General features: G+C 44.0%; 1 protein-coding gene across 1 annotated transcript; it reads left to right on the forward strand.

Annotated features, from left to right (window-relative positions):
• The first annotated feature begins 5,463 nt into the window (after positions 1-5,463).
• On the forward strand, positions 5,464-7,517 carry LOC123139608 (bidirectional sugar transporter SWEET13). Its single transcript, XM_044559366.1, has 5 exons — positions 5,464-5,728; positions 6,091-6,127; positions 6,223-6,595; positions 6,700-6,819; positions 6,901-7,517. Exons 1-5 carry the CDS (start codon positions 5,677-5,679, stop codon positions 7,189-7,191), a joined length of 873 nt encoding a protein of 290 aa, XP_044415301.1. The 5' UTR covers positions 5,464-5,676; the 3' UTR covers positions 7,192-7,517.
• The last annotated feature ends 3,298 nt before the right edge of the window (positions 7,518-10,815 follow it).

The following is a 10,815-nucleotide window of genomic DNA, read 5'->3' on the forward strand; positions in this document are numbered from 1 at the left end:
GAAAAGGAGGACGAGGGGAGTGAACAATAAAAGAAGCAAGAGCGGATTAGCTACCCATGTCCACCTCTCAATAAGAGTAACTTTTTAATTCATATGTTGTTTAATCATTCCCTTTTTGATTGTGTTGATGCTTATGGGGATGATGCCCCTATGAATGATACATACGGGTATGAACTTGCTATGGTTTCTTTTATTAGAATGAAATTTTTAATGTTGCACCCGCACTTGATAGTCTTTTTTTTTAATTCTTCTAGTTACATTATGCCGGGGAAGTTTGCGCTTATCAAGGATTATATTGATGAGTTGTGTTTCTCTTACGCACATAGTAATTTAAAAAAGATGCATGTCCTTGCTGCTCCTACTTGCAATAATTATGAGAGAGGGGCCTTCTTCTCTCCCTCTGTATGTTTTCAGTACACTAAAATTGCAAGAAGCTGCTTATACTATGTGTGGGCGTTTAATGTGTTTATTAATTGTTCTCTTACTAAATGACCCGTTGTGACTTCGTTGGCCGGCTTTGTATGGCCGGGTCGGCAGGCTGCACGCACGGGCACCGCGTGGCACTTTTACCCGGGTCTTGCCTGCCTGGATCCTTGCCATCGCGAAGAAAAGCGATTAGAAAGTACTCCCTCCGTTCGGAATTACTTGTCCAAAAAATAAATGCATCTAGATGTATTTTAGTTGTAGATACATCCATTTTTGTGATAAATAATTCCGAACGGAGAGAGTACAAAGGAAGGACAAGAAGACACAAATGGCATGTAAAAAATAAGATTACACCAAAAACCATAGAAGTCGTCTTCTTCATTCGAATGTTCGCCGCTCGCTGTAGCATGAAAAATACATTGAATATGTAGTAAGGGATAAAGACACATGCAAATGCCCTTGCTATATAAGGTATCAAAACATGGAGTTCCATACTAGACTGAAAATAAATAAATCGGAGCCAGGGAGATGAATGACTGAACGTGCAATGGATGAATCTTCAGGTTCAGGGTTAGAACGAATCGAAGAACAATTTTGCCTACATTCAAACCAGGGCGTCATATTTGCTCCTCAAGAGTCGTGGTGGTGTGTGCCCTTGGATGGATTGACTAGATGGAGAAACTATATCGACCATGAATCTCATATGAAACACACGCTTTAATTTTTGAGGAATCACGGGGGGAAGGATCCTCGCCCTGAAAATCACGCGCTGTGTGAACGTGTATATCAGTGACAAAAGCCACAAAGTTGGTCAAATTTGAGTGGACCTGATTACATCTGCGCCGGCTTTCCAAAAGAGAGAGCAACGGCATCCGTTCTTTGCTACCCGACCAATTGCTAATCAACAGCTTTCTTTCTTTTTTTGCAAAAATAATCAACAGCTTTCGTAGCACTCAAACAAAAAAATCAACAGCTTTCGTGTGCGTCCAATTCCAATCATGGGTCCGCCGTCCGCATCGTCAAGCGCAAAATATTGTTAAGAGAACATCTACCAAGATTCTGGATAGATGCTAACTTCTTCCCTCCTTTTTATTTGCTTGTAGGAATCAGGATGTCAGCAGTGAACATGCAGGGTCTTCATATAGGGAGAACTTTTTTTCATTGGAAGTCATATATGAAGAATATATAACTAGGCTTATTGATTTACTAACTCTACATCCGTACCGAATTCTCAACCAAACAGCACCACGGGTATAGTTTTTTAGCTCTTTTATTATTAATAAGGTGCACTACCTTAGGTGCCTAGAGGTAAGACATACTTTTAATTCTGACCGTCCGGTGGACAAGGGTAGCATTGTACTTCGTAAAATTTCATTTTGCAGCTGCATTTAGAATGTTGTGGCTAAATCTTAGTGGACTGAAAATTAACCAAATCAATTGACTGACACCATCATGTTTAGATAAAACCGACGAAGTACTATTATGTAACCTATTAGATCATAAAAAGATTAACAGTCTATACAGATTTCGAGCATTCTAAAATTCCACATCGTTCTTAGATTTTGTGAGTGTAACATGTCTAGCGTGTACTGTATACTTGACAAGCGCACACACACTTCAATTGCGTTAAAGCATCTACAGCCGCAGACACCAAATCAGAATCAGCAAATGCCGGCGGACAAGACAGCGGGCATCTGCGGCCACTGACTGGCCAGATCTTAGAATTGTTGCTATGCATCTGAGAACCTCGTATTTTCATCCCCTAAAACCATACAAACCATGCAAAAGAAATCCTAGGTACTACGCACATCACGCTAGTCTAAACTACGCTTTGTCGTCAGAGATGTCCACGACATCCGTGTTGGGCGCCGGGTAGATAGGCGCATAGGAGGGCTCCGGCTCCTCCTCCTCATCCATATAAGCGAGCATCTTGTCCGCAGCGTGCTCCGCCTCCTGCAGATGACGACGGTTGGCCTCTGCCTCCGATTCCGACCGAAGGGAATCATGGATTGCATGCAGATCCGCGTGCCCAGCGTCCTCCATGTCCTCCTCCTACTACTACTACTATGCGTCCTCCCCGTCCTCCTCCACCTCCTCCAAGTCCTCATTCGGATCCACTACATGCGTGGGTAGCCCGGCGGCAATCCGGGCTTCACGCCTTGCCCGGATCTACTCAAGGAGCTGCAGGCGGTGCTCCGACGTTAGATATGGATAGCTCCTTACCTGGCACTATGGTGGCATGACTACTAGTGGTAGCGGACGGCGAGTGGGAAGTGATGGTGGCGGTGGACGGGAGGGGGGAAGTGTGGACAGATAGGATTTCGGTGCTAGCACTTGGCTTAAATAGCCGGCTAGGGCACTACGTGGCCCACTGGAGCGGCGCTATAGTCCGACGGAGGAGACGAGCTTCGGACCGCCGGGTTTCAGAGTGTTTTCCTGTGTGATCCGGTCGTCAGTCCGACGTGGTTGATGCGCCCAATCGCGTCTGGGCCTCCCTATATCCGCCCTACATTTGGGCTGGAAATGAAGGGTGTCGTTCAGCCCGGGCGTTTGAGGCGCCCGTCTAGGTCGGATTCTTTTGACCAGTCACTGACCGGGCCATCCACCCACGCATTTGAGGGGGTTATGGGGTGCCCGGTTCTGGATGCTCTTATCTTTCTTGAGAGAAGTCCAGTTGACTCGATTGATTAGCAAGCCAAACATCATTTGCATTGTAATTTCAGCAATTTGAAACTAGCTAGCATGGTCCCTCGTATCAGCACAAAAGGACCACTTAGCTAGTTGCATTATTAATAGAAGGAAACTGAGAAGCATATGCTTCGTTTGTGCTTACAAAATTTTATATATATTTTTAGCAATCGGAAATGCCTAATGGAGCTAGAGCTCCTTGGAGCCCTTTACTTGAAAACATCAAATTTAAAAAAAAATAAGTTTCAGAAATAACTGAAAAAATACACATATATGTATGGATGTATACTACTAGTCTGTGAAGCTTCATGACAAAATACTTTTTAATGCGAGCTACACAAAAATGACAAATTTGTGTATTTATAGAACATTTACTATTCACTATAAAATCACATGATTTTTTTGTACAGGCCACTTAGAAATTATTTTGTGATGAAATTTCACACACATTTAATATACATCTATAATTACTTGTGTATTTAAAAAAATTGTAATTTAAAAAGTTGATTTTGGAATGTTTGAAAATAAAGGGCTCCATGGAGCCTGAGAGCAAAAAATACACTATCATGCTAAATTTCTTTTATAATTTACTGAGACAATATATATAGTTACAGTTGTCTCTATGTGTTTAAAATAATAAAAATTCAAGAAAAATTGCAGGTAATATATAGAGCGTCTAGATGGATCCGTATGTGGTCATTACTACACCATGTGGAAGCGGGGAGCTTATGACTTTTGGGTGCAAGTGATGAGAGACAATACATAGCACGGGATACATACAACCACTTTGGATGACTGTCCAATAATATGATATGTGTGTAGGTATTTTGTCTTATTTGTGCCGGTTGTGGCATTTTGTTATGTAATTTTTGCTTTGTTTCTACTAGAGCCGCTCTTGATACTTTGATACTTGGTTCATTTTACTAAATGGCTGTGTGCATCTTTTGATGCAGAGGCTGAGAGTAATCCCTTTCTTTTTTGAGAAAAAAATAGTTATAAGTCAGAATCTCTTTGGTACATGTTATCTAGCAGTCTACGCCCGTTTGTAGTCTATTCTTCAGCGATATGAACACCGACAATTGTTTATATCCATGTGTACGCGGGCGGAATAGAAGGACGAGGATGTCTTTGCCCGACATGGTTGGAGGCATAGTCTGAGCCCCCCTCCCCCTCGCCTTAGTTATTGTAGTCTCGAACAACTTTTTTTTTGTCAGCGTTATTTAGAGTGCATGTGGTTGTGTGTTTATCTTGGTACGTACAGAATGGATTTGAACTTGTTTTGATTGTATTACATTGATGTGACATTTTGAGTCAAAGATAGGCCCTTTATCGAAAATTTTGTAGGTCATAATTAAACAACTAACTACTGAAGTAATAAAACCTACAAATCTAATCTCGAACAGCTTATTATAATCTACCACAATGCTATGGAGGTCTAAGACATCCCAAGCTTATATAAGCAAGGTCAAACACTTCACTACTATTTTTCAGAAATTGTACAGTAAAATATGTTGTAATAGTAAAACATGGTTCTACGAGTCAATTCGATTGGAAAGTTAAGCTGCATGACTTTTTTTTATGGATTTGACGATCTAAGACATTGGTTGCATCATTTCTAGGAACTAATCTTTTGGGGACTATGGTACTCGCATAAATACATTATTGGATTATGTTTATATGAAATAAGGTTAAGGTGACTAACATTATTTGACTGTATGTGCAATTGCATACTTCTTAAAAGTTATACCAACTCCGTAAGATGAGTATTTATTAGTGCATTCATTACTAAAAGTACAATTATGTCGGTACATTCGATTAATAACTCTTTGCTTACATTTTTAGTACGAGAAGGCTGTTAAATTAATTCAATTTTTGGACACTATGTTTATCTATCATTATGTCTAAACACTGACAAGGAAAATAGATATAGCATATAAACTTTATTATTTATTGCTGTAAGACATTTCTTTCAGTAAATTCAAGGAACTAAGGGTCTGAAGTGTCCTCTCAGTTGGAATGTCTTATTTGGTTCGCACTTCTCTGGCGGCTAATACCACACCCCAAAGATCTAGGGGTTGGGAAGATCAGAAGAATGACGTAGTGCAACACAATTCGGAGTGTACAACAATTCAGCAGCAGAGGCATTATGCACACTAAAGCTAAAGAGTGCACCAAAGCGACAACTTTTTAAAATTTCCATCATTATCTCTATCAAGCATAGCACATTAGATAAGCTCAATTATTCATTGCTGGAAACCCTTTCTTTTTTCTAGAAAGCCAATCACTAATTTTGTGTGGCATATGTGTGATCGGACAGCTTGCATACGCCAAGGCAGTCATGTCTTCCTGCCTATATAAAGCACCCATTTACCAACCTTACAATTCAGGCTAAGAGTTTCAACCAACTTAGAGAGCTCTCCTCTCCATACCTCTCCCTTCGCTCCACCAGGAGTCTAGGGTTAGAGAGAGAGAGAGAGAGAGCGAGACGAGCAAAAACAATCTCTCGCCCCACTGTTATACCAAGTTCGCATCCATCTCACTGTTATACATCCTTGTATCACAATGGGTGGCCTATCCATGGAGCACCCTTGGGCATTCGCCTTCGGCCTACTAGGTATATTATTCTCACCATGAACAACAGATGACCGACAATTACCCCTTGTATTATCATAGTTTCTTATTACAGCTACTATTTGTTAGTGCAGTACTAGTAGACTACTTTGTGTCGTTTGAGATCACCCTTTTGCAGCGTCTATCTATATATCCTATCTTTGCCACTGATTGATTAATTGATGTGTAGTCTAGTACTGGCTCTAGTGGCATGTAGCTCGGTGCGCCAAAAACCCAAAAAGAAACAACAACAAAGCAAATTGCTTATGTTTTTCGAAAAGGATAAAGCGCATAAAAGAAAGATGTAAATGTGTCATACAATTATCACAACTCATCGCTAACTTTGCTAAACTTTATGCTTTGCAGGCAACGTGATCTCTTTCTCGAGCCTCCTGGCCCCGATGTAAGCGACTGTCTATGTTGGTTTTTGTTTCATTTGATCCTGTTAATTATTCTCCATAATAACTAACTAATGTACTCACAAAAATAAAATATTAGACCAACATTCTACCGGATCTTCAAGAGCAAATCCACGGAGGGGTTCCAGTCGGTGCCCTACGTCGTGGCCCTGTTCAGCGCGATGTTGTGGATCTTCTACGCACTGGTCAAGACCGGTGAGGGCCTCCTCATCAGCATCAACGCTGCCGGCTGCGTCATCGAGACCGTCTACATCGTCATGTACCTCGTCTACGCCCCCAGGAAGGCCAAGATTTTCACAGCCAAGATCGTCGTCCTCCTCAACATCGCCGGCTTCGGGCTCATCTTCCTCCTCACCCTCTTCGCCTTCCATGGCGAGACACGCGTTGTCTCGCTCGGCTGGATCTGCGTCGGCTTCTCCGTCTGCGTCTTCGTTGCCCCACTCAGCATCATTGTGAGCCCTTTTTGACCGACAAACCTCCTACTTGAGCTCATGCATGGCGGGACCTCTTGTACGTGCGTCAACTAATTAACTTGATGTGTTCCTTCCTTTCCCAGGGACGAGTCATCAAGACCAAGAGTGTGGAGTACATGCCCTTCACGCTCTCCCTCACGCTCACCCTCAGCGCCATCGTCTGGTTCCTCTACGGCCTGCTCATCAAGGACAAATACGTCGCGGTAACTACAGCAACAAACAACCCTTTCTACACAAACTATTCTCTCAAGCATGAGCACTGACGATTAAAATTATGTTTCCAGCTCCCAAACGTCCTTGGCTTCACCTTCGGGGTGATCCAGATGGTCCTCTACGTGTTCTACATGAACAAGACGCCGGTGGCAAGCGAGGTCAAGGAGGGGAAAGAGGCATGGAAGGTGCCCGCAGAGGACCACGTCGTCGTGATCGACGTCGGCAAGGCTGACAAGAGCTCGTGCGCCGAGGTGCGCCCGGTCACCGAGATGGCCGGCGCCGTCGACGTTCCCAGGAGATGCGCTGCTGAGGCGGCGGCGGCGCCCGGGATGGACTTTGCCCGTTCTGTCGACGTGGTCTAGATATATTCACGCACGCATGCAGCCATGCATGCATGGCTTATGCATGAAGTCGTGCAAGCAAGCATTAATATTCGTTATTAAACTTTTTTTCCTTTTCCAAGAAAAATAATATTCGCACCACCACGGTCTGCAGGTGCCTGTACCTACCTATTGTATGTATGTAAAACAAACTACGTATGATGATGATTCGGCCTGGGTCGTAGGATTGGCAGCCCACTTATTCCAGCCCATAAATGTTCCCAAAGATGTTTAATGAATTTATCAATCGAAATTATATATATATATATATATATATTATCTATAAAAAAGAGGAATTCTTTTTTTTATTCCCTAGTTTCACGTTTGTGATATACTGTATATATTTTACCTCATTTAGCAAAATTCTCTATTTTCCCTCTTTTTTTGTGAAATTCTCAATTTTTACCAAATTAGCGAAACCTACAAAACAAATTACCTGTTTTTATTTTATTTTCTTAATTCTCTGCTGATTGTAGATGCCACGTTCGTGGTTTAGTTAGTACCATGAGTTTTTCTGGTTTGCTCCAATTTTTTTATGACCGAAGTGAACCCAAAAACGGTTCCTGACTATAGCAGGGAGCTCCACCGGCCGATCTCAGATCCATCCACTATGCCAGGCAACCTACCTGACCTGTTCTATTCCCTCCTCGTTGGTGCCATGGTTGTTGCTCAATCAGGCCGAACCGGTGCTCCTCTTCCACAAACACGGGAGGGGAAGCGCCACGCCACTTCCACGGGAGGCCGAATCGGAGACGCAGAAGACGTGGGTGACGGAGGAGGATCAGGTGACCTCGACACCCGCAGGGTTGGAGGGCGGGATGAAGTGGTCGAAGGAGTAGGCATGCTTGATGAGGTCGGACTGGAGCTGGTGGAGGTTATGGGCCTATGTGGAGAGGAAGAAGCCGAATCGGAAGAGGTCGAGGTCGGGCGCTCAGGCGATACATTTTATCACATTTTTTTTAGAAACACGGTACGGCTTGTGATATGCAAGCACATGTAGTTAACGGGCACGCCATACCACTGACAGAATAGCGTCAAAAAAGTCTGAAATAATATCAGGAAATATGAAACCGTACATGTGAAGTGTAGAACATGAACCTAGATGGATTGGTTCCACCAAAAGGAACCTAACTATCTAAGTTACGCTATGTTCGCGTACTTTTTGTCATCATCAACCTTAATTATGATTTATTTTTTGAATCAGATTCTCATAGTTTGTCGCATTTTATTTTTGCTGGACTAAATATATATCGTTTTCTGAAACTTACCCGGCAAGCTAAATCTTGCCATTCTTGTAGGACTTACTGCTAGGCTAAATCGTTAATCTCTGACAAGATTGTATACCGATGGATGCACATTGAGATTCTTTTATCATTTCCTTCAATGGCCATACAAATCCCTAGTCTTTAACTTCTAGTGGTTGGGTGGGCATTGAAGGGCATACATCAATCAAATGAAAAATAAGGTGAAGGTGGATCGTGCTTTCTTTTAGGGAAGGCCACCACAACAAGCTTTATTGACGATCAAGCAAGAGTTGCATCATCCACGAGATTACAAACGACAGAGCCAGGGGGATTTAGAACTTACACGAATTCTTATTAGCAAAACAATATCGTATCCTATCCTATCCTGCGAGCTGTCTCACTCACCTCCCTGCAAGTTGGATCCCGTCTTATTTCCATCGGGGGTCTACTTTTGTACATCTACTCGCCACTTTTAATTTCTTTCTATCATTTCCCGCGCGCACTAGCTGCATGATGTCATCGGATGGATCAAAAGGGTTTCTGCCATCTTAGCTCGTATGCAAATGGATGACGTGTATAGCATTAGTTCCATGTACTATCTATGCGTGGTCCAGCTCTCAATGGTAAGTAGTTAGGCACGTAGCCTGAGATTTTTGTGTACATGATTTTGCCAAAAATAAGAGAGAGCTTGCTTTTGTACATGATATACACGTTTGAGTTTTCTCTTTATCGCCGTAACTAACTGCGCCGCAACATTTGAGGCTTAGGCGACACCACGTACCTGAGGTATATACATGCCCTCATCTTTTTTACCAATCATCAAAGCTTTGATTGCCCACCAATTATGCCACGTGGCGGCTTCAGTTTCCTCATGAGTGGTGCATGCAGCGACGTAAAGTACGTGGGGCGAGCAATCATTCAATCATAAAAGAGCTTTGGTCCAGATAGAACAAGGACGTCGCTGGTGCAATGCATTAAGATACACCAAGTATTTGAAGGTCACACGGTTGGATTGACGCCTTTCAATCCGCTGCTTTTGTTGGAGCTTTCGTTGTGCTTATTATGCCAAATCAAGATGGGTTGATTAGTGCGGGGTTGTCAGGATCTTGATTGTGCACTGTAATAGGTGTTATGTTAATAGATTAGCACCAACTTGTCACAATCTCAACTCTATCATCAAAGTTTTTTACATTTAACATGTTAAGTCGACTAACTGGTTCTAAGGTATCACCCAGGGGGCAGAACACTTCATTTTACTTGATACACCAAGTATTTGAAGGTCACACGGTTGGATTGACACCTTTCAATTCATGCTTTAGTTGGAGCTTTCGTTGCGCTTATAATGCCAAAACAAGATAGGTTAATTAGTGCGGGATTGTCAGGATCTTGATTGTGCCATATAATACATGTTATACTAATAGATTAGCACCAACTTGTCACAATCTCAACTCTATCATCAATGCTTTTACATTTAACATGTTAAATCGACTAACATGTCTAAGATATCACCCAGGGTGCAGAATAAGTCATTTTTATTTGTCATAATAATCTCAACTCTAAAGTATTTTTTACATTAATATATATACATATATATATATAGGGTGGGTCTATTATGATAACACCCCTTAAGACCTTATTCTGCACACCCAAACCTTATTCTGCTAACACCCAAAACCGAACAGAACCAACCACTCCCCACCCCACCTCCCGCACGGCACCAATCTCCCTCCTGCCCCGATCCAAACCCCCACCTCTCGATCCCCTCTCTCTCCACCGGGACGCACCTTCCACCACCCCCACCATCCCCACCTTCTCCGGCGCGCCATGGCCCACCCGAGCCGCCGCCCCAACCCTCCCCACCTTCTCCAGCGCCGTCCATCCCGCCGCAGGCCGTCGCCCCACCCTCCCCACCTTCTTCGGCGCGCGACTCCTCCTGTCAAGCTGCATCGCGCCCCTCCCCGTCGGCATCACAGCCGTGCCTGATTCCTCATTCTCCCAAGATGCGCCGCCGCCTCACCTCTCCCCGGACTGCGCGGCGCTGCATCCCCGTCTCCGGACGCCGCGGCCTGAGCAACTCCACGCGGCGGCAAGGCCTCGCGGGGCGTCGCTAGCTGGATCCGCCCTCCGTCGATCTACAGGGAGGGGTCGACGGCCACCCAACCACCCGTCGCGACAGCCTCCTTTGAAGATGGCGACGTCGGGCGTCGCTAGCTGGATCCGCCCTCCGTCGATCTACAGGGAGGGGTCGACGGCCACCCAACCACCCGTCGCGACAGCCTCCTTTGAAGATGGCGACGACGGGCTCTGGATTCACGGTGTCCGACTCTCCCTCTCACCCTTTTGCAGTGCTCACCATTTGTTT

Source organism: Triticum aestivum, chromosome 6B, assembly GCF_018294505.1.
Source record: "Triticum aestivum cultivar Chinese Spring chromosome 6B, IWGSC CS RefSeq v2.1, whole genome shotgun sequence".
Taxonomy (NCBI): Eukaryota; Viridiplantae; Streptophyta; class Magnoliopsida; order Poales; family Poaceae; genus Triticum; species Triticum aestivum.